The sequence below is a fragment of the Acartia tonsa genome, chromosome 14 (assembly GCF_053477335.1).
Source record: "Acartia tonsa isolate MP-2025a chromosome 14, ASM5347733v1, whole genome shotgun sequence".
Lineage (NCBI taxonomy): Eukaryota > Metazoa > Arthropoda > Copepoda > Calanoida > Acartiidae > Acartia > Acartia tonsa.
The window spans coordinates 21,163,827-21,188,988 of NC_137273.1; the positions used below are offsets into that span (position 1 = coordinate 21,163,827).

At 30.2% G+C, this 25,162-nt stretch overlaps 1 protein-coding gene across 4 annotated transcripts in view; it reads left to right on the forward strand.

The window, feature by feature from the left end:
• LOC145306254 (calcium/calmodulin-dependent protein kinase kinase 1) overlaps window positions 1-25,162 on the forward strand; it is a 93,244-nt gene that overhangs the window by 29,195 nt on the left and 38,887 nt on the right. For all 4 annotated transcript variants that reach the window (XM_080148320.1, XM_080148322.1, XM_080148324.1 and 1 more), the window contains exons 3-4: window positions 14,847-14,914; window positions 15,748-15,807. In XM_080148320.1, the coding sequence (XP_080004446.1) occupies window positions 14,847-14,914; window positions 15,748-15,807 (128 nt within the window). The remainder of the gene's footprint in view (window positions 1-14,846; window positions 14,915-15,747; window positions 15,808-25,162) is intronic.

Genomic DNA, 25,162 nt, shown 5'->3' on the forward strand with positions numbered 1-25,162 from the left:
AACTGAATAATCAGAATATAAAAAAAGGAGTCAAAGCAAAATTGTGAGTAAATTTGTTGGAAAAACTTCTTGATAGAGGATAATGTTTATGGACATATTTAATTTTTTTGGACTTGATTATAGAGTAGCTTTGCTTATAATATTGTACTTTGTTGTCCCAGGAATCACTATACCAACAAATTATAACAATCGGATTATTAGATCACATAAAAATTTGTTGTTAAAAAAGTAAAGAACCAACATGTTTAAAATGGACGTACGGACATTCTGGTAATGATTATAGAGTTGCTACGCTTTCTTAATCATACCTAAATACTAAAGGAATCACCATGAAATCGACAGGATAATTCTAACATGCCTAAATTAATGAAAAAAGCTATCTCTCTCAGACGTACGGACTGACGGACGGACGGACGGACCAACTCTAATTATAGAAAAGCTTCGCTTTTTAAAAAGAATGACAATATCTATAAAAATGAAGCTCTGAAATCAGAAGGACCTCATTGGTATAGGAATCATCATGCCAAGTTTTAAATTGATAAAACAATTTTAACTGTTTAAATTAACGAAAAAAGCTAACTGTTACATACAGACGGACCAACCCTAATTATAGAAAACCTTTGCTTCTACCACTTTGAAGTCTCAGGGATCTAAAGGGATAAGATTATGTGTTCAATTTTTCAACTATAAGTTAAGTCAGTATTTAAATTATGTATCGTACAGACTTTAAGGTTAAAGAAAACATTCACATTTTTAAAAGAAAATATACAATTTAACATTAGCGATTGGGTGGGGTGGGGGAGGGTAGATATATAGATAAATACTATGCTAATTTTTGTACAGTTTACATGATTTGTAATTTACATAATTCTAATCTTACGTAACTCCAGTCTTGTATATTTTAATGTTTTTATGTGCAATCTTAGTTCGTTATCGATAAATAATTGCTATTCTGCATAATTTTACACATTGCTATCGTGTTATATAAAGATAAATGATGATCACTGTTCAAAAAGTTTAATTTAAATATTTCTGGAAAGAACACAAAAACTTTCTTTATACCCCAAATAGTACAAATTCATAGTACGCCCTTGCATCCATTACATAATTATCAGCTGATTTATAGACAGACTGAAAATTAAGTTGCCAACCATTTGAGGGGGGGGGGGGTGTACTTTTCATTATATACAAATATCTGACTCTCTGCCTGGGTTTTTATTTTATTATTGTAAAGAAAATTTTTTTTTTTTTTGGGGGGGGGGATGATTTTCCATTTTGGTCTAATATTTGTATCAGTTGGCAAGTAGAACAGATTATTGATACAGCTAGTGTGTTTTACAGACTGGGGTTCCTCCTCTAAAGTACAAACAAATATTTCAGGTCAAAAGATACAACCCAAACTTATCCTACACATCTTGTTCTGATATCCCAATAAACATAAGGAAATATATGTGAGAAAACCAAGATTTTGAGAGAATAAGGAAGGTGAAAAGGCAGAATTTATATATTCTCTATTCCTCTATTTCAGTTATGATATCCCAATATTAATTAAAAAAATTATCTGAGAAAAAGGAAGAATTAGGGGAATTAAGGAAGAACTTCATAGAATAAGCTAGGTTATCTGAAAATAAGAGAGAATTAGTAAGGAAAAGGAAGAATTACTTATAATAAGGTAGATTTTCTTAGAATAAGGAAGAATGTCTTAGAATAAGGTAGATTTTCTTAGAATAAGGAAGAATGTCTTAGAATAAGGTAGATTTTCATAGAATTAGGAAGTATTTCTTAGAATAAGGTAGATCTTATTAGAATAACTAAGAATTTCTTAGAATAAGGAAGAATGTCTTAGAATAAGGTAGATTTTCTTAGAAATAGGGAAGTATTTCTTAGAATAAGGAAGAATTTTTTGGAATAAGGTAGATTTTCTTAGAATAAGGAAGAATGTCTTATAATAAGGTAGATTTTCATAGAATTAGGAAGTATTTCTTAGAATAAGGTAGATCTTATTAGAATAACTAAGAATTTCTTAGAATAAGGAAGAATGTCTTAGAATAAGGTAGATTTTCTTAGAATAAGGAAGAATGTCTTATAATATGGTAGATTTTTATAGAATTAGGAAGTATTTCTTAGAATAAGGTAGATCTTATTAGAATAACTAAGAATTTCTTAGAATAAGGAAGAATATCTTAGAATAAGGTAGATTTTCTTAGAATAAGGAAGAATGTCTTATAATTAGGTAGATTTTCATAGAATTAGGAAGAATTTCTTAGAATAAGGAAGAATGTCTTAGAATAAGGTAGATTTTCTTAGAATAAGGAAAAATGTCTTAGAATAAGGTAGATTTTCTTAGAATAAGGAAGAATTTCTTAGAATAAGGTAGGTTATCTGAGAATAAGGGAGAATTTGTAAGGACAAGGAAGAATTTCTTAGAATAAGGTAGATTATCTGAGAATAAGGAAGAACATGGAGGTATTGGGTTAATTTTCTTAGAATTAGGAAAAATAAGTGAGATTTAGGAAGGTGATTTTTATCCTCTTTTTCAGATATGTAAGAAAAAGGAGAGTGATTTTTGTCCATATTTGAGATATCTGAGAAAAAGGAAGATGATTTCTGTCCTTTTTGGAAGGGAATTTCTGTCCTTTTTAGGAATGACTTCATTTCCTTCATATGATCCAAAAAGCTTCTCATGATGTATATACTAGATATCAAAGACAGAATTTTTGTATTAAGAGAGAAAATAGGTTTTATAACTTTGCACTTTTTGATTGAATGTTGATTGTAAAGAGATTGAAAAACAAATGAAATGAAATTGTTGATAGTACATATAATACTTTGGAATTTGAGCCATATTGAAAAATTAAATTACAAAAAATTTTCTGCGAATAATAATATGAAAATCATGAAATTAACACCAGTTTTGTTGTACCGTGCTATTAATTTGGCCTCTCGAGGCAAACAAAACTAATTTACTATCCGCGGATTACTGTCTATATATATAATACAATAAGGACAGTAAATTGTAATTTAGTCAGAATAAAAAGGAAAAGTACTAGAAGTACTTTACTAGAGGTACATCACATACAAACCACTTAAGATCTCAGAACGTAAAGTTTTTTTTAAAAAACCTAGTAGGCCAAATTACTTTTAAGTTGTAATATATTCATAATGAAACGTGGACAGACGGACGTACGGACAAAAAATATCAATATCTGGCTGAATGGTTTAGGACATAATATTTTTTTTGGGTGCAATCTTCCCGTCCTGGCCATGGTATAAAAACTATTAGGAGTAAATTGAGGGACCATATAAGTTGATTGAAAAATAACTTACAAATGAGTTAACATTCGAGCAAGCTTTGTTCGTTTTAAACATAATGGATATATAATATACAATACATGGATATTATGACAGGGGAAAATTTGTCGTTAAACCATTTTTTGGTGATTTTGTTCATCCAGTTGGGGGGGGGGGGAGGGGATGGGGTTAAGGTGGACGATAGAGGGTATCGTTATTTTAGCTTGCTGCTAGTTTCACTTTATTAGATACTAGCGGCTACGCCCCCTAGAGGCCTCTAGGGGCACTTTATGGGGGGGAAGTTGAATTTGATCACCGTTTTTTTTATTTCAGATTTATAAAAAAAAATTGTTTTTGGGGAAAATTTTAATTTTTAGTTAAAAAGATTAAATTTAATCTGTTTTAGGGTGGGTACTTTTTCTAGGGGCGATTTATCTTGGGAGGGTGGTGGTACCCTCCCCCAAAATAGTTATAAACCTTCCCAAGACCTATGAGAAGGTACCCTGTAAAGGAGAACCCGATCGGTTCAGCGGTTAACGAGATCCTTCGGTACAGACAAACAGACAAACAAACAGACAGACAGACATCCTGTTACTTTATTATAAGGATAATGAAAATCTGGTGTAACATCTAATTAATAATATATCCATCTATTTTATGTCATACTAAACTATTCAAATCTAACAATAGTAATAACTGCAAATATGTCAGAGGCGTGACTTTGATGAAAATTACAAATGTTTGCCAAATGCGCAACATACAAATTTAAAAATTAATTTCACCATACATATATGCAATGGTTTTAAATGAAAAGACAGTAATTTATGTATATACCTAATAGTGAAACAAACTAAATTATCTTAGATCTAAAATATTGGTTCAAAAGTTTACACACAGTCCTTTTTCTTAATTAAAAGAAGAGAAAATCACATTTACCAAAAAGAAAGTTGATATAAGTTATAGAAAATACAAAAAAAAAGTTTAGTAGATTGGTCTAAAAATGGTCTAATATCGCATTCCTAGCTCGAGTGGACATTGCCCGTGCTGAATTCTAATTTTCACACTTTTCATACTTTTCCTTCAGTTTTTTAGAACATTTTTCAATATTATACATATACAAATAATTTAATGAATGTTTTATGAAAGGACAATATAAAAACGACTTATGTGCTTTAATAGTGATACCTCTCCCCACTTTAAATTTTAAAGAAAAAATCCTTTGGGTGGGGGGGATTTTTTAATTGGAGGGTGGAGATACCCTATCCCAAAATAGTTAAAAACCTTTCCTGTCCCTATATGAAACTTCAATTAAAAGGAGAACCATTTCGGTTCAGTGGTTAGCGAGATCCTTCGCTTCACATATACACACACACAAAATCATCCTATTACTTTTATAAAAAAAAAATATTTATATTATATTTCTTAGCTTCCCTAAAGTGAGAGTTGTCAACCTTGTTTATTTCCAAAAAGTGTGATAAAGGCATCTGTTTTGGGATACAGGCATCGGTCATTGATAGATAGACTATTCTTTCCCCAATAAATACAAAGAAATTATTACTTACCAGCGAATTGGCGCATTTAACGTGAGAGGATTTTTTCTAGGGGCCATTTCTCTTGGAATGTTAGTGGTACCCTCCACCAAAATTGTTGTAAACCTTCCCAGGACCTATGAAAAGCTATATTGTAAAGGAGAACTATATCGGTTCAGCGGTTAGCGAGATTCTTTGTACAAACAGTGAAACAGACTATTAGAATCATGCACATCATGTTACTTTTATATAAGGGACATATGTAATGTTAATTTTATCTATAATTTACATATCCCTTTGTCAATGGCTTTTGGTTTAGTTGTACGTATATTGAGGCCTTTACTTTGATAAAGTGTTCAATCAAAAAAGCCCAAAGTTTTCGTTTTTTTTTTGTAGAATTTTGGGTACTTTTATTAAAATCTTTATCTAAACCACCGAACCCCCCCCCCCCCTAATTAGATTTATAAATCTTTTGTCTATCCCCCTCCTGAGGGCTCTAACCCTGCAGGGTCCTATTTTTGCGGCGGTCTTTTTCCGTGTAGCTCTTATAACCTTTACTTAACCTAACCTAAAGATACCATTAAAAATACATTTTGTAATAATTTAAACAATTCAGAATCGAGCCGATAAAATATTTTTTATCGTGAATTCATATTTGGACGACATTATTATGTCGATAAAATAACTAAATGTTTAAAATTTTTACATACTATTTTTTTAAAATAAAAAAACGTATTTATAAAACGTTGTAAATTCAGGTACAATATCCTTTCCTCTCTGGAAAGGCATAACTTCTCAAAAACTTAATTCTTTAGCGTTCTTTTTTAATTGATTAAACTGAACCGTTAAAACTCCTCATAGCCCTTCCTTATATTGTATACATATAATATATACGTGCCTCTAGTATTTTATACTACTACGCATTGGGTTATGGCATAGGAATAATGGCAGAGGTAAATTAAGGGTAATATGTCCTCAAATTTTCCCCATAATATTTCATGCTAATAAACTGCAAATTATTCTACAAAATGGATATTTTTTTAAAAATTAAATCTTATGTTGTACTGTAATGGTTATCATCAAAGAAAAAAATACGTTTCTAATTTCCCTTCAACCGAAAAAGGACCATAAAATATTTTTTAAAGAAGTTAAATTAGTTTTATTTTAGGTTAGGTTAAACACGGGTTATGAGAGTCCCAAGGGGATAAGCCCAGACACTAAAAGGCCTCTTTGTAAGAGTTAAAAACAAAAAATAGTTTTAGAAGGGGGGGGGGTGGTTTATTTATTAAAAAAGGGGATAATATTAAATTGTCTCTTCTTTCTGGTTTATCATTCATTGTCCTATACCTATATCCCTTGATGAGGTATGAGAACAATTTTTACAAAAAAAAGGGGGGGGGGTGCTGTCAGAAGGGTGTGACCGTTTTTTTTTCGGGGAAATCAAAATGTGGATTTTGGAAATGATAAGGGTAGTGGGGAGGTTCCCCCCCTCCGGGAGGGGATGGGGGCTGGGTTTGGTCCAAGACAGCCTCTTTTTACTCTTTTCATCCAGGGATTTTGGGATAGGAAAATTAGAGATAAATCATCTTTTTCCAAATTATTCATAACTGTAATTTAAGTTTGAGTACTAAGAGATTTTGGACAAGCTTAATTTCTCTTCCATTGACTTTTCCTTGCATCCCTTCACTGAGGATGTTTAAATATGTGTTTATCTATCTATTTACTTTCTCTCCTTTTCTCTCTTTTCACTCTATCTCTCTCTCCCTTTTACACACCCAAACGTCTTTTTTCTCTCTTTTTTCTCATTTGAATATTTTTACTAAAACTCCCTTTTCCCACTCCCTCTTTCTAAATAAAACTAATGGTTTGTGAAAGTGAAATAGAAAGAGAGAGAGAGAACCTCCGACGGTTAAACAACAATTCAGCCAATTTATATTTTAGCAAATGAACATTCAGAATTATATCATTTTATCTTTTTCATATCTCAACCTTTCTTTCAACTTTTTCTTTTATTGTATCTTTTTTACTTTTATCAACCTGTTAAAATTCTGTATAAATATACAGAATAAGAGAGCTTAATTTTAAAGCATGGAAAATAGAGAAAATTATTAGAGAGAGAGAGGAAAAAAGAAAGAGAGAGAATGATAGAAAGTGTGTATTGCAACTCTGTTTTCTTCTCTAGTCAACTCCAAGTCAGCTGTGGAGCTTAGAGTGTGCGTGTGTGTACACACTCCAGTGTAGTGTACTGTAGCTGCATTGCATTCTAGCGCGTCAGCTGCATTTCGCGCCTTTTTTTACTTCCGCGGTTCCCGCCAATAATTGATATTAAACAATTTAACCCTTTAAAAGCGAGAATCAAGTGCTAGAGTGATATTATTTGATAATTTTATTTTGAATTTGAGCTGTGTAAAAGTTTGAGTGTCTGTATCGCCTAGTGCAGTACATGTATGTATGTATAAAAGCGTCATGAAAAGAAGAAAAAACATGAAAAAACGTAATTGATGTACATATATGTATGTCAATTTTTGTCTATAGAAATTATTATATGCATTTATAGATTTTTGAATTATATATAAAGTATTAAACTATTTTTCATAATCCTATAATATAAAATAGTAAGAGTTTGTTGTCTGAAGCTTAAGATTTCTAGAACTACAGAACCGATTGGGTTCTCTATTTCAGGTGAGCTTCATATAGCTCCTGTCCTTTTGAACCCTAGCTGCTAGTTAAATATTTAAGTAATTTTTAAAACAGGTTTTTTTTAAAACTCTCAAAAATAAGACATTTTTATTGTAAATTTGACAATTTTATATAAATCATTTACAATTGACTCTACCCTTAAAAACTACTTTCAAAAAGATATTTTCTACTAATGCTCTGTAATAATTCTTATTAAGCTAGGAATTTAAGTAGACATGGGGAAAAGGAGATAAGTAGGAGAGAGATAGAGAGAGAAAATAGAGAAACTGTACTGGAATTTATAAAGCATCCTTATTAGTGTAATATTGAAATGGATTTATTATTACTTGGATCTTACACCAGATTATCGTGTACTCTAATAAAGTAAAACTTGTTGTGGCTAAATAACTATCCCCCCATCCATATCTCTTATCCCATCACCATGGTTGGTTGATATTTGTATTTTAGCCAGCTGCGTGTAACACTTTATTAGAGTACATGAGTATCTGGTGCAACATTCATGTAATAAAATATCTATTCCAAACGTGAACATTTATTTTAAAGTTCTTCATAAAAATTTAAATATTACAGAATGAATATATGATTTGTTTAGACTATAGATGAATTATGATATATTTGATTTGTGATTATATCAATTAAATGCTAGGTTTTAGTCAAAGTGTCTTTAATACGTGTCATTTAACATAAACCTTTATTTCAAAGTTTATTTTGTTATAAAATGCGAATATTACAGGATAAATTTTAGATTTTAGTTGGACTGTAGATGATCACATATATTATTTGTTATTCCTTAATAAAATGCTAGATTTAAGTCAAAGTGAATTTATTGCACGTCATTAAAATTAGAAAAATTATTTTTATTAAACTTCGAGTAATACTGCTTTAACAGTTTATTTGAGTTAATGACAAATTAATGGTATATACTATAAATCAAAGGCTTTACGTAATTCAAAGTGTATTTAATGCACGTTATCAAAAAAAGTTTTTACATTTAAATAAGAATATTTTAGTCAATTTTATAGTTTTATGTCAATTTTATGGTTTAGTCATTAGTAAATTATAGAGTAGGCTTGCTTCCAAATAAGATTTAAATATACGTCATTAATGCATTTTACAATGAACATAATAACAAAAGATTTATCTAAAGAAATATTTTATTGAATGCGAAGGATTCCTATGTTTTGTATCTGTCCGTCTGTCCAGTAACTTTACAAAAGGTCTTTACAAAGGAGCCATGTGACGTCATAAAAGTGAGGGAGATATGAGAGGAGAAGTGTGAAAGAAAACCCCTAGAAATGCGTTGGATAATTCCTCATTTTTGAGACGTCACATGGCTTATTTTTTAGACACTTCATAAAGTTAACTTTCTGTTTCAAAGTTTATAAGATAATTCTTATATCATGCGATACAATTTATAAAGCATAGCAACTCTATAATCATCAGAAAGTTCGTACGTCCATTTGAAGGTATAACCTAACCTTAAATTTGTAGATCTTTGCTTTTATGGATGCTGTCAGCCTCTGTCAAGTAAGAATCCATAAAAGCGATGCTCTGAAACGGTAGCACAAACGAACAAGAACACTTTTAGAGTGTCAAACCCTAATAAGAAGAATATTATTGAATTGCTACGCCTTCTACATCGTACACAACTGTAATAGAAATCATCACCCAAAGTTTGGAATAAATAGGAAATTTCTAACATGCCTTAATTAACGAAAAGAGCTGATAGGAGGTACGGACGGACAACCTAAATTTAAAAGATCCATGAAATTTAAATAAAATGTATAACAATGGGATGAAAAGAACCGGATATTTCTTTTTTGTCTCATTTTATGTAAAAAAAATTAAAAGAATAGATTTTCTACTATTAAGATCGCTCTGTCCGTCGTATTTTTTTAGCTCTGAATGTTAATCTACACATGTTAGGATATGTTTTTTTGTCTAAGTTGATTTCATGAGCATTGCTTTTATGGATGTTGTCATCCTTGTTTTGAAATATAATAGTACATGATTTTAAAAATACTTTTTGACCTATTAATTTTACCAAAAATTAAAAAAACATTATTAGAATACCTTATTAGTTATTCATCGCATCGTTTTATAGACAGCTTTCCGCAGATATTAAAATTAAAAATTATAAGATTAAAACCTGTTTTGTTAGCTCCGAGATTTCTGCGATACGAAACTATACATGATTTTTTAGTATTACTGAGAAATGGTTCTAATCCAGCGGATATTAATCGGTTTGGAAGCCATTTTTTGCTATTTTTTTCAACTAAAGTTTTCTAGACGGAATTATCATATTTACTATGTAAAAGTATAGAAACTGAATATCTAATTAGTTGAAACTATCATGTAGATAATATTATTTTACATTAAACGAGGATGACAATATCCATTAAACTGAGCTTTATTAATAAGACAGACAAATGGACATTAAACAACTAATTTGATATTCATATTTATTTAGAAGTTTGAAAAAATCTACTAAAAACAAGAAGCTTTATATTGACTAACAAGGACATTTTAAGACTTGATTATAGATATATTATTCTTACACCATTATACCTGATCTTCCTAAGAATCCATATCAAATTATTGTCCAAAAATCATAATGTTCAAAATTGTTATGATTAAAGAGTTACTATAATTACAAAAATTATCATGACAAGTTTGAAATCATGTTAGAAAATTCTTAACATGCCAAAAATAACGTAAGAGCTATCCGTTACATACGGACCGACCCTTGTTATAGAAAATCTCTGCTTTCAACAAGGACAATATAGCCTAAAGCACATTATAACATTATATATATTGGTGATCATAATAATGCCATTAAAAGAACTGATTGAATAATAATACACAAATTTTTTAAATTAGCACAGTAAAAATAGACAATCAATATCTAAAAAAAAGAAGAATAGTTTTAGATTAGCTACGCTATTCTATAACTATATGCAAATTGATATCTGTATACGATACCAGGGGATTTACATAATAACACAGGTTTAACAAAATTAAAATTTTAATATATTAAATTTTTTTGAAGCGAAGCATTTCCTTTAAAAAGGTCGGTCTGTCCGTACGTCATTGTTAGAATTGTCCTAACATGGATATACTTACATTTTAAGACATAATTATAGAGAAAAATTGATTATCATAATAAATAATATTTTTTTTAAAGCCAAAAAAATTTACATTTACATTTGACATACTAGCATTCTAGCATTGATTATAGAGTTGCTATGCTTTACTAATTATACCTACCTATTATAGGAACCATCATGCCAAATTTGAAATCGATAGGACATTTTTACAATCCTAAATAAACGAAAAGATCAATCCACTATTGTTGAACGGACGTTTGGACCGAACCTTAATATATAAAAGCTTCGCTTTTACAAATGAAACAAAAAAAAACGTTCATTACTCCATTTTATAAATGACATAAGCCTTTTGTAATTAGTCTTACAAAGAAATTCTAATTAAAATTAAGATCCGTTTTTGTTAATTTTTAGAATCTTAGAATAGTTATTTCTTTCATAGTATTATAAACCGCTTTCCGCGGATATGGAATATACAATTATAAGATTAAAACCAGTTTTAATCTTATCATTGTACATTTTTATATACGTAGAAAGTGGTTTATAATACGATGCTAGACATAGTTTTTTTTCGTATGGATGAGAACCGGTTCCTTTCCACCGGATTCGAATGAATACGAGAATAGTTATTTCTCGCATCGTATTATAAACGGCTTTCCGCGGATATAGAATGTACATTTATATATTCGTAGAAAGCTGGATATAATACGATGCTAGACATAGTTTTTTCGTATGGATGAGAACCGGTTCCTATCCACCGGATTCGAATGAATACGAGAAAAACGATTATTTAACAAGGATTTTCGTTTGTCCTTTAAGAACTCCTTAACCAGTTAACCGATAAAGTCCTCCATTTTAGGAATATATTTTAGTTTTTTAAAATTTTATTATTGTATTGCCATTCTTATCCTAGCTTAAATGGTTAGGACGAAGCTGCTAGTTCTTTCATTGTCTGATAGTAAGGATTTAATTGTTTGAAGCAATTTATTTGTTCTTTTACGTGCAATGAGATGGCTTTAGGCTATTTAAATAAAACCTTAGAGGCTATTGGCGAAGCAGCTAGAACTTAATTGTTTCTCAAATCAATAACTTTACTTTGAAAAAAGGTATACTAATGAAAAAGCTAAATTTTTACGTACATTTAACATTTTATGAGTATAAGATTTGTGTTAGCTATAAGTTTCTAATTTCAATTCTTAGTTTTGAAAAAAAATCGGATTATTTTCTTTAATAACATATAGTGTATAAAAAAGTGATAATCTGTTTACTTAAGTTATGTTAGTACCCTGTTAGCCTTAGATCTATTATATTGACTTTAAATTGGTTTATATCGACAATTGTGCTTAGCATAAAAGTAGTCATTACTGACATCAAAACGGCTAAACATTATGTAATGACACTTTAACTGAAATTTCATGTTAAAATAATAATAACACCAACAAATATTGAAGTGAGATTTAGCTAAAATCTGGAATTTTTAGTTGGAAAATGTGAACTTATCTAAATCCAGAGAGGGAAGGGACATTGGGCTGTTTATTACACTAGTCCCCAAAGTTATGATAACGTTTTCTTATTCGTTAGCTTAACAACTTTGAGGACTTTTATTGAATTTTGATTAGTTGGTTTATTAGATTCAGTGACCAAACGTTTTAACCACTAATTTTATCTACAGAAGGAATAATTTTGTGTATCATCATTAGGGATGTACTTCAATTTTTCAGCCATTGTCTTATCCCTGTGAATCCCTGACTAAAAACACATTATCAATCATTCATAAAGTTTTGATTTTATGTTTGAAAATGACATTGGACGATTAAAAGTAAATGTCATTAAAGGTCGCCAAGAGGCAGACAGAGATATGGCAACCCAAACAAATTATTAAAATAGCGTTATTTACTAGTTAAGATTATTTACTAGTTAAGATGTAAGATATTCTAGTTTTGTTTATGTTGTTCTGATAAAAATAAATTATTTATATCATTTCCGATTTTTTAGTTTGATTAAATTGTATTTATTTTACAATCAAACAATGTAATTATACTTTTAAACTTTGTGTACATTATTGAACTACTGGGTATTTCAATTTGTACATTAAAACTACAAAACCTGTAGCCAAAAAACAGGCGCAACGCATATCTTGCATAGTTAGATGCTTTCAGAATAAGGATTTGGAAATAATCATCTGATTATCTTAAACCATCGGTTTTGCCCTAGAATCTAGGAATTTGGAAAACTATTCCAAGACCAATGTATAAAAAACATTTATAAAAACTTTTAAGGATGAAAACATCCATAAAAGCGAAGCACTGAAACGGTAGGACAAACGGACATTAACACTTGTATAATGTCTGAACTGAATAATCAGAATATAAAAGTGTAATAGTCGAAGCAAAATTGTAAGTAAATTTGTTGAAAAACTGCTTGATACAGGATAATGTTTATGGACATACTTACATTCTTAGGACTTGATTATAGAGTTGCTTCGCTTATAATATTGTTCTTTGTTGTCCCAGGAATCAATATACCAAAAATCAGATCAAACGGATATTTAGATCACATAAAAATTTGTTGTTAAAAAAGTAGAAAAATCAACATGTTTAAAATGGACGTACGGACATTCACGTAATGATTATAGAGTTGCTACGCTTTCTAAATCGTACCTAACTACTAGAGGAATCATCATGCAAAGTTTGAAATCGATATGACAATTCTAACATGCCTAAATTAACGAATAAAAGCTATCTATCTCGAACGGACGTACGGACGGACCGAACCTAATTATAGAAAAGCTTCATTTTTAAAAACACTAAATCTATCCAAGGATCTGAGTAAAGCTTCCTCAAACTGGAATACTCAATCGGCTTTTTGATTAGCAAGGTCTCAAAATACCAACCAAAAACCTTACTACTTTATTCAATAAATTCAATATTCTTATAAATGCTTATTTTACCAATTATAAAGCTTTAATTATTAAAACCAATACATTTTAATTGCAGTTTAGACATAAATTATACACTATACAATATACATTCCATTTTCATTGTTAAAACTTTTTAAAAGTATGAATTTGATTGTTTATTCATTAAAGCAAACTTAACAAAATTATCCAAAGTTTTTGAGCCAACAAATAAGATAACGCAGTTGCAAAACTTTGGATACCAGTGTAGTTTACAAATCCAATGTGCCCTCCCTTCCTGTGTGCAGCATCTAATTTGTTATTTTGTTTGTTGAACAAAATAAAGATGGAAAGTTTTTTCCTGGAAAATGGCGCCTTTGTAAACATACAGGATATTAAGATAAATTAGGGGTCTAAGAAAAAGTACTGGATTTGGCTAGAAAAATCAGCCTTATCAAAAACATAAGTATTAATTAAGAAGGTTAGTTACTATAATGTTTTAATTCCGTATTTTTCACAATAGCATTTAAAGGATAAAGAATAAGTTAAATTATTAGAATAAAGTGATAAAAGAATGGTTTGGGTTGTAATAATATGCTTTTGATATGACTAGATTAAATTATTTCTTATAAGCTACATTTGAAACTATAAATTGTACAGAAACAATATATATCACTTTGAAAACCAAAACTAAAACAAGCTTTCCAATAATAATATAAAATCCTAAAAAATCCAAAGACCATAATTTTGCTTCTAAACTATTAGTACTATACACAAGAACTATTTTTTTTCAAACTATAACCAACAAGCTTTCCAATGAAAAGAATCTTATTTTTCCATTTATTTAACTTTCTGTATATTTCTCTTAATCATTCAATATAAACAAATCCAGAAAAAAAACAAGGATGACAAACTATTTTTCAAACATAATATTTGATACTGAACAAGGATGACAACATCCTTAAAAGCGAAGCTAAACAAACAGTTAGACATACAAACAAATGAAGATTGATAATGCTTTATATGGACATACTTTCATTTTAAAACTTGATTATAGAGATGAATCGCTGCTTACAACATTCTTTCAAATAATTTTGGGAATCATTATTAAAAAACCATGGCAGTATGATAAATATCTATATTTTTTTTAAAAATACCATGTTTAAATGGACTATCTGGTATTGATTATAGAATTGATACGCTTTCAAGAACTATCAAGTTAAGTTCCAAATCGATAAGACAATTCTAATATTTTTTGAAGTAAATTTGTATTTCTCTAAACACCACAGCTATTAAACCATTTTAATTATTTATTTTTATTTTCAGACAAAACAAAGTAGTTGAGCAGGAAGACGATATTTATCTTTGTCTCTCATTACAGAACAACATTGTAGGTAAGCTATCTATCTATCTATTATCTTTATGTATGTGTCTTATAGGTAATAAATATATATCTATCTATCTGTCTATAATGAGGGGCTGTAGCCATTTTTTGGGGTTGTCTAACCCCTTTGGAAAAATATTGAGGGTGGTATTAGTATAGACGCCAAGGGTTGAAACCCCCATTTTATCCACCTCAAACCTTTGATTTACTTCATTTTACCCCTCTCCAAAAAAAGCTTGCACGTCCTTGGGCATAAGTTTATTAACGCTCCATTAAAATAGTTCAGGGGAATGTAGGTTGTAAAACAAAGAAGTTCATAGCCGTTCTCATAGGATTAAATTATTTTGAATTAAAGGAAAAGACGTTTTTTCAGTCATTTTGTTAGATTTTAAAACAGAGTTGCCGTATCTTAGCCGTTTTTACTTGATTTACATTGCTTGATTTGGTATTTGATGAAGATGATTAAAACCCCTCCACAGATTATGACGTCATATGATAAAATAACAAATGAGAGGCAAGCATAAGTTTTACCATCAGTCAATTACAGTGTATACTGGCCTCTCATAGGTTATTCTATCGTATGACGTCATAATCTGAGGAGAGACTTTAAAGAAACTTGTAGAAGTGGCTGACTCAGATTTTGACGTGAAAAAAAATTAACCAATGAGAGGCCACTATAAATTTTACCATTGGTCAATTACAGTGTATACTTGCCTCTCATTGGTTAATTTTTTTGACGTCATAATCTGAGTCAGCCAATTTTACTAGCTTCGACTTTAATCATCTTCATATTTGATTTTTCATATGGAAAACTTTCTAAATTTAACAATGATTTTTGTTTAGAACTGAAAGATGGGAGGGATGATAATTCCAACACAGACACTAATCAAGACATACAAACAGGTAAGTCCATCTGTCTATTATTGTGTCTATCAGTTGAATGTCTGTCCATATTATTCATTGTATTTATCAATGTATATATCCATATGTCTATCACTTTGAATGTCTGTTCATAGCAGATATTAAATAAGAAACAGATTTGTCCAACTGTCTATTATTTTGTCTATCAGTTGAATGTCTGTCCATAACATTCATTGTATTTATCAATGTATGTATACATCCATATGTCAATCACTTTGAATGTCTGTTTATAGCAGATATTATATGTATGTATAAGAAACAGATTTGTCCAACTGTCTATTATTGTGTCTATCAATGTCTGTTTATAGCAGAAAATATTAAAATCATACTATAAAGACTTGTCCATTTATCTATCCATTATTATGTCTATCAGTTGAAGTCAAATCAAGCAGACAATAATTAAAGCATTCAAAAAGAATTTATCCAACTTTCTATAAATTATAAGGTATATCCCTTGAATGTCTTATCAATACATATAAATAGGAATATCCATATATCAATTATTATGTCAATGTTTGTCACTTGAATGTCTTTCCATAGCATTATTAATCATTACATACAACAATGGTTTGTCCATCTATATATGTCTATCACTTAAATGTCAATCCATAGATATGTCAATATTTCTACCTATTATTAATTCTGTAATTTGTATATCTGTGTTTGACTATGTTTATCTTTTTTTTTTGTCTGTGAAAGATATCTATCTGTCTATAATCTATCATATTATTACTTGGATCTTGCCCGAGAATATCATGTACTCTATTGAATTGAAACTTGTAGCTGGATTAAGTAACGATCTCCCCCACCTTCCCTTTACCCAATCCCCTCTTCTCCTACTGGACAATGACCAATAAATGACAAGGGAAATAGCAACCAAAATTAACAAAAAAATCTTATCATTTCATCCACATTTATTCCTAATCCATTTCTAAATGTTTTTCTTTAAACCTATTTGTCTTTTATTTTTATCTTGTATATATAATTCAGGGAAAAATGCGTAGGTTAATTGAAGATAGATAGTTGTTTTCACATTTTTAAAGATTAAAATAAAGTCTTTGTAACTTAATGTTTATGCGGTTCTTGAAAATGTGATACATTTGCTGAAGTCAATATTTTATTGCTATAAACTGTGGAATAGCATCGTATTATAGACAGTTTTTTGCGGATATTAGAATAAAAATATTAATATTATACCAGTTTTGTTGGACCCTGGGGCCAAGGCTAACTAAACTGGTATAAATTTTATGATTTTACTTTATCATTCTTTAATTCTCTGTAATACAATGCGATACATGATTGTTTCAGTATGGCTTAGAACTGGTACTAATACGGCAGATATAATTGCCATTTACCTATCCCTGTGCCTCTAAATATTTAAGGATAACCAAAAGGTGTTATTTATTGTATTCACGACTGGAAAACATAATCCATGGTGTCCCCGTGATTGTAACTGGACAAAGTGTCAGAAAAATCAGCTATGTGACGTCATAAAAATTTGGAATTATCCATCGCTTTTTTGTAGAACAGTTAAAGATGATATGTTACCCTTAAAAACTTATATATTTAGCTATTTTGTATTGTACACAAATCTGCTAAAAGTAGGGAACAACCTAATCCAACCTAAGCTATTGTCGTGGGTTTACATTTATATGTAATGCATAAAATTGGATTCTCATCAGGGATCTAAAGGGATAAGACAATGGACAATAACTTGATACACATCCCAATTAATAATAATAATAAAATAATAATTAAACAAACTAACCCCCCCCCCCACCCACTATGTAAATTAAATTTTGCTAGAAATGTTTTGATACTGCTAGTTTGGAACCAACTAATCACAATTCAATAAAAGTACCCAAAGTTTTTGAGCCAACGAATTAGAGAATATGGTGATAAAACTTTGGGTACTAATATAATATAAAGTTCTGTAGCATCTCTATAGTTTCAATTCTTTGATCTACAACCTTGTAACTTGATGTCCTAACTTTATATATTGTATGCGTTTTTAAATATATTTAATCCCTACGCTTAAGATCTCATTAACAGTAAACCGATTTCAGTATTGTTGCTGGGTAGGTTTTAGGCTATTTTTGAAAAAATTCCTCATTAAGTAATAGTGTATTTTTAAAAAATACCACCACCTTAACAACTTTGGGGACTTTAATTGAAATTTGATTTGTTGGTTCATTAACCAAACGTTTCAATCTTTAATTGTAATCTACAAAAGGATAATTTTGTGTATAATAAATATTGGGGATGTACAGTACATAGATTTATCGGCCAGTGTCTTAACACTTCTGGATAATATCATTAATGTTAAAAAAGGCGACAAAATCATATAAATATTATAACATATTTATATAAATTTGTAACAGTTTTTATTCTATTATATATAGGATAAGGAAAATCAATAAATTCCAGGAATGGAGGGAGGGGACATTGGTCTATAAATTATACTGGTAACCAAAGTTTTATATAAATATTTTTTCATCCGCTAGCTAAAAAATAACTTTGGGTACTTTGATTAAATCTTAATTAGTTGGTTCAATTAGTATTGTCTAAAGTTATACGACAATATTGTGTGTATACATTGATACAAAGGAAAAGATTTGTTTGTCATAATTGGAAGTGTACATCAATTTATTGTCTTATCCCTTAAGATTCCTGATAAACTGTAATATATTATCAAAAGCTGTGGACACATAATTACATGAAAAAATTGTTTGCAAATTCTTCCCTAAAAGTGTTGATTATTTCCTTTGATATTATTTACTAGAAAAACCCATTTATCCCAGCCGTTCTCAATATTTTAAGAGACAACAGTTTAAACTTTTTTCTTGTATTCATTCGAATCCGTTGAATAAGAACCGGTTCTCATCCATACGAAAAAACTATGTCAAGAATCGTATTATATCCAGCTTTCTACGAATATAAAAATGTACAACCATAAGATTAAAACTGGTTTAATCTTATAATTGTACATTCTATACCCGCGGAAACGTGTTTACAATACGATGCGAGAAATAACTATTATTAGATTTTCAAAATTATATTTTTTATGAGAACTCCCTTAATATTTAATAACTAATATCCAGTTAATCCTTATGTGTACTGTTCAGTTACATAAAATAAATAAAATTAAGATAAAAATATTTATTATTAGTGGCTACACCCCCAAACAGGCCTCCAGGGGCACTTAGGTGAAGAGGAGGTTAGGAAGTTGACCATACACCTGATATTTTAGTTTTAAAAAGATAAAGGTAATGAGGGAGGGTGATTTTTTCTAGATGAGATTTCTTATGGGGGGTTGGAGGTTCTTTCCATTAAAGTAGTTATAACCCTTCCCTGGACCTTCACTGTAAAGGAGAACCATGTCGGTTCAGCTGTTAGCAAGATCATATCCTTCATGGTGACACATAGAAAGACAAGAATTCTGTTACTTTTATGTAAAAAATTAAATTTGAATGGTGTATCAGATAAACCCATCCCCCCCCCCCTTTTTGCCATTAAATATTGCACATTAGTTTGTATTACTTTAGTCATGGATTTATCTACACTCCCAATGTGACCCAGCCACCAGATTAGCGGTGGCAGCAGATAGACAAACATACATCCAGCTACTTATTATTCACCCACAGAAAAGCTTTGTTTCTTGAATAAACAAAATGAATATAAATCATCACGTTTTTCCTCAATAATATTTCACGTTTCTTTAGAGTTTTATTTTCATTTTCAAATTATTCAGATTTATATTAATCTTTTCTTCCTTTTTGACTTTAAGAAATCGTTAAGGACCTTTTACATTGTTCATTTTAACTTAACGAGTTGCTTTAACACAAAGTATGTTAGGTTAAGTAATACTCTACAGACAATCAACCCTTTGATTGCAGGATCTATGTCTGGAAGTTATAACTGTACATACAAGCAATTGAAATAGGCCTGTTTACATGACAAGACACCCCCTCCCCCTCTATATTTAGTTTAGGTGCCAGATATAGCAGCAGTAATTGCAACTTTTAAAATCTCTAGTATTGCGCGGTGTGTTCAAGACTCGAACCCTTTAAGATAAACTTATTTTGGTAATAAAAACATTTGTATAAATGTACACTATAAATTTATAATAAAAATATTATTATAACATTAAATTTTAATAGGCTTATAAGCTAATTAAACAAGTAATCAGCAAAATAATAACAAAAACAAACTATTTTATATCTTTTAAGTAATAAAATTAGATGTTTATTGAATGTATATTATTATGCTTGTCTCTTGTCTCTTAAAATCGATATGACTCCTTTACAATGTAGCTTCTCATAGGTAATGGGAGGATTCCTAACTAATTTTGAAGAAAATATTCAGTTGGATTTTACTTTTTCTTTCTGAAGAAAAAAGAGGGGGGGGGTGGTCGATTTCAACCTCCACCACCTTACGGACTCTAGGGGCGTAGCTGCTATTTTGAAAAAAAGTAAAAATAAGGAGTTTAGTTAGGGAAAGGATAATACATAAAAGAGGGGTGTAGGATGGTGATTACACCCCCATATAATCTTCGACAATAAGAAAAAGTGCTTTAAATTGCTCCTAAAAACGTTTTCTAACAAGTATTAACAAGTTAGTCATAAAAGTGTATTTTTATCTTATTTTCTGTGAAAGAGTTAATCATAAACAAGAAAAACGTATAACAATATTCAGCTTAATGCTTGGGTCAAAAGTCAGGGGGAGGGGAGGGCGGGGCGGGGCAATGGACTGTAAATTACACTGAAACCTAAAGTTTTTATAAGTACGGTATCTTATTCTCATTCTCGAAAACTTTGGGACTTTTAATAAATTCCGAGCTGGATCTTTAAATCATTTTAGTGGTGAGCCAGATCGGGGTGAGCCGAATTTCAGCCAATCACAGCGCGGCATTTCATAAAATGCTGTGCTCTCATTGGTGGAAAGTTGGCTCACCCCGATCTGGCTCACCACTAAAATGATTTAAAGATCCAGCTCCGATTAATTGATACCAGACAAGAAGTGTCCTAAGCCTAACTATTCTAACCAACAATGTTAAATGCACAGGCAAATGAATTGGAATAATCTAAAATTGATCCCATTCCCTGATCACACACTGATTCGGAGTAATTGCCAGGGAGGAAAGGGACGTTATAATGAAACATTTCATTTTCCCCTAAAGTTCATAAACTTGTTCCGTCATTCGATAGCTAGAGAGCGTTAAATTAAATTTTGATTGTGTTGTACAAAGTAACATTGTAGAAATATTTTTTTATATAATGAGGGTAATTATGTTTATTATAATTGGGGCACCATTGTCCTATCCCTTATGGTCCCTGGTAATTGCGAATGCGTCATATCATAAATACATTCTCGTTAAATGTAACATAATAAAAAAAAATTGAAATTTTGTACAGTTTAGTCATAATTTTATAAGTAGAAAAAGTAAGAAAAAAATTTGGGGGTGTAATGTTTTTTTGGTGGGGGGCGATTTCTCTGTACACTCCAACAAAATAAATCTGTCCCGGAACTATAAGATCTTTAAAGTATAGGAGATCCATATTGGTTCAGTGTTTACCGATATCCTAAGCTTTACACAGACAGATAAACATCCTGTTACTTTTGTATAAGGCTATAAGAATTTTTCAAGTTGTTTTATATGCTAATGCTACTTCTATGTTACGAAAGGTTTATTATATTGTTCTTCTTATCTTCAAGTACCTAATAGAGTTATAAGTATGTAATTTTAGAGTTATCCTTAACATGTTCTTCTTATCTTTAAGTATCCAATAGACTATAAGCATATAATTTTAGAGTTATCCTTAACTTATTCGTCTTGTCTTTAAGTATCCAATAGAGTATAAGTATATAATTTTAGAGTTATCCTTAACTTATTCTTCTTATATTTAAGTATCCAATAGACTATAAGCATATGATTTTAGAGTTATACTTAACATAAAATTCTATATGATTAGAGTATGTTCGTTCGTCCGTCATTTTTGTATTGGCAAATTGATTTACATTCCTAATGATTTAAACAAAATTACCAATTCTGTTTTTAATAAAATTATTGGTAAAAAAGTTTGGATGCTAATACTTCAGAACCAACCATTTAAATCTAATTAAAAATACCCAAAGTTTTGAGGAAACAACATTGGGTACCAGTGTAGTTTACAGTTCAATGTTACTTTTCTTCCATTTTAAAATAATTTTTTTAAAACATTTTTTGCCTTGTAATAAATGTTATCTAAGTTTAGTTTAATTGAGCTAAAATTTTCATCAAAAGCATGAAGATGAGAATGAAACAATGCACCTTTAGTTGGCAACCGTTATTAGGATGCTAATTTCATTTAGTTGCGTCAATATAAGCCAGTTACATTTTATTATTATTGTGCGATACATAACTTTTTTTTGGAATGGCTCTGAATGCTATTCATATCCGCTGGACTAAAACCGGTCTTTAGACATATTAAAACAAATATTAAATTAAATTAAATTATTCCCGGATTTGTTGGCATTGATCTTTAGTCCCTCATCGGGGCCAACAAAACAGGAACTAATATTGAATTTTAATAATGCGATAACTTTTCTTCATGTTTTCCACCAGTCAAAATTATACTTCCTGTGAAATAATAAATGATTTTTTTACTGTATGTGCATTGTATATGTATAATATATTATTAAAAACGAAGCTTTTCTATAATTAGAGTCGGTCCGTCCGTCCGGAACGGGTAGCTTTTTTCGTTAATTTAGGCATGTTAGAATTTTCCTATCGATTTTAACTTTGCATGGCCATTCAAGTAGTAGTTAGGTACAATTTAGAAAGCGTAGCAACTCTATAATCGTTACCAGAATGTCCGTACGTCCATTTTAAACATGTTGATTTTTTCACTTTTTTAACAACTAATTTTTATGTGATCTAATTATCCGATTGATTTGATTTTTGGTATACTGATTCCTAGGACAACAAAGTACAATATTATAGGCGAAGCAACTCTATAATCAAGTCCTAAAAATGTATGTCCATAAACACTATCCCGAATCAAGCAGTTTTTCATGAAATTTACTTACAATTTTGCTTAGACTCTTATACATTTATATTCTGACTATTAAGTTCTGACACTCTTCTAGTGTTAATGTCAGTTTGTCCAACAGTTAAAGAGCTTTGCTTTCATGGATGATGTCATCCTTGTTATACCTATCATCATTCTTAGAATCATTATTCTAGAAAATAATGAAAAACATTATTGTCATCGTTGATTAATAAAGCAAGGCACAGGGATAAGATAATGGACGATAAATCTATATGTATCCCAATAATGAAAAACAAAATTACCCCTTATTTAGATTAAGATTATTTGTTGGAAAGTTTGTAAACTAATCATATGGAACCAATCAATCAAAATTAAATTACTCAATAAAGTACCCAATGTTTGTATTCTACCATATAAAAATTTGGGTACCAGTGTAATTTAAAGTCCAATGTCCCCTCCCTCCCTTCCTGAGCGTTACATGTACCCTAAGAATTGTACTCAATAAAGGTACTAAGAAAGAGAGGGAATGTCTGATTGAGCCAATAGGAGAATCGCATCGGTACATACATTTAATTTAATTGGTTAAAATTTTGTACACATCTTGTTACAAATGCATGTTTTTTTCATTTCACACTTAGATAAAAGTCAGCTGTAAACAGTATATTTTCTTAGTAGAAAGCTTTGCGGAATCAGAATTAATTGCCCAAAAATTTCGTTTAAATTTGAAAGCTTAGTAACGAGGTGGATTCTTAAAAAAAAAGTTAGGCTGGCTACTCGCTGGTGAGGCAAAATTTATTTTGTGAAAAATCCTCCAAAATCGAATAAAAAAATTTACAAAAACTAAATAAAATCTTAAAAGGGTTATTAACATATGATTTTGTTTAATTTTTGTAGATTATTAATGTGCTTTTGGATGATTTTTCACAAAAATAATTTTGCCTCACTATCGAGTAGCGAGTCTATAATTTCTTAAGAATCCACATCAGCTTGAGTCGAAAGTAAACAATACTTTTGTCTGCTAGAAATGTTCCTTCTTAGATTTGACGAAAAAAGGGTTCAGAATATGCTTCTATTCTTCTATTTCTATTTTGTACTCATAATATCAAATATTCAAGTGTTGCCGTTATTTGTTGCCGTAACAACTTTGAGGACTTTAGTGAATTTTGATTAGTTGACTCATTAAGTTAAGTGTTGGAAGGTTTCAACCACTAATTTTATTCTACATAAGGGTTAATTTTGATTGGGTTTAAAGTAATGCCACGGACGTAGCGGTCATGCGTCTTGCGTCATATTTGCAGGTTGACGCAAATTTCAGATCTCAGTTTTTGCCGTTTGATTTACTATTTTTCTCTATAAGATAAAAGCGATGCTTGCTAGATTATCTAATTCTCTATAATATAAAGAAGAAATTTGCGTCACCCTTACAATCTGAAAGTGAGGAAGAGAATAAGGGATAGGGTAGAACCGGTACCTATAATGCCACTGTAACTAATCTCTGAGTTAAACTGAGTAAAAGGGGAGGGTTAGCTAGGGGTTGATGTTGTTATCATTGTGTGCGATATTCCAATTCAGTGCGCTAAGTATTATTTGCTTCACATTCAAATCTGTACTACAAATTAGCAGGATGTCTGTCCGTCTGTCAGTCAATCTGTCCTGTTGTATGTTTGTAGGATAATTGTTGCTACTAGCTTTGATATGGTTTCAAGCTATTTTTTACTTAAAATAATTACTTCTAACCCACCTCTACTGAAAGACGAGTAAAATTATCCAAAACAGCTTGATTCCACTTTGATATCAATTAGTTTAAAGATTACTTTTGAAGTAATAACATCTATTAAACGATTAGTGATTTTATTATAGTGTAATAAATTCAATTAAACTAAATAAATTAGTGAATTAGATGTTTAATGTTTATTGATTAGAATATAATGTTAAATTTATAACACTAATAGTAACATTTGGGTTGTGCTGAACTCCAATTTATCGTCTATTGTCTTCTCCCGTAAGACCCCTAACTTTAATAATACAGGATATTAATCTCTTAAGTGGCTTAATGGAGGGATCTTAAGGGATAAGACAATGGACGAAAAATTGAAGTACATCCCCAATCAAGTAATCCCATCTGTAGATAAAAATTAGTGGTTAAAACGTTTGAACACTCAACTTGATAATCCAACCAATCAATTACAATAAAAGTCTCCAAGGTTGTTAAGCCAACCAATAAGAAAACGTTATTATAAGACTTTGGGGACTATATAATAAACAGTCCAATGTCCCCTCTCTCCCTGGACTTAATGTAGTTATTA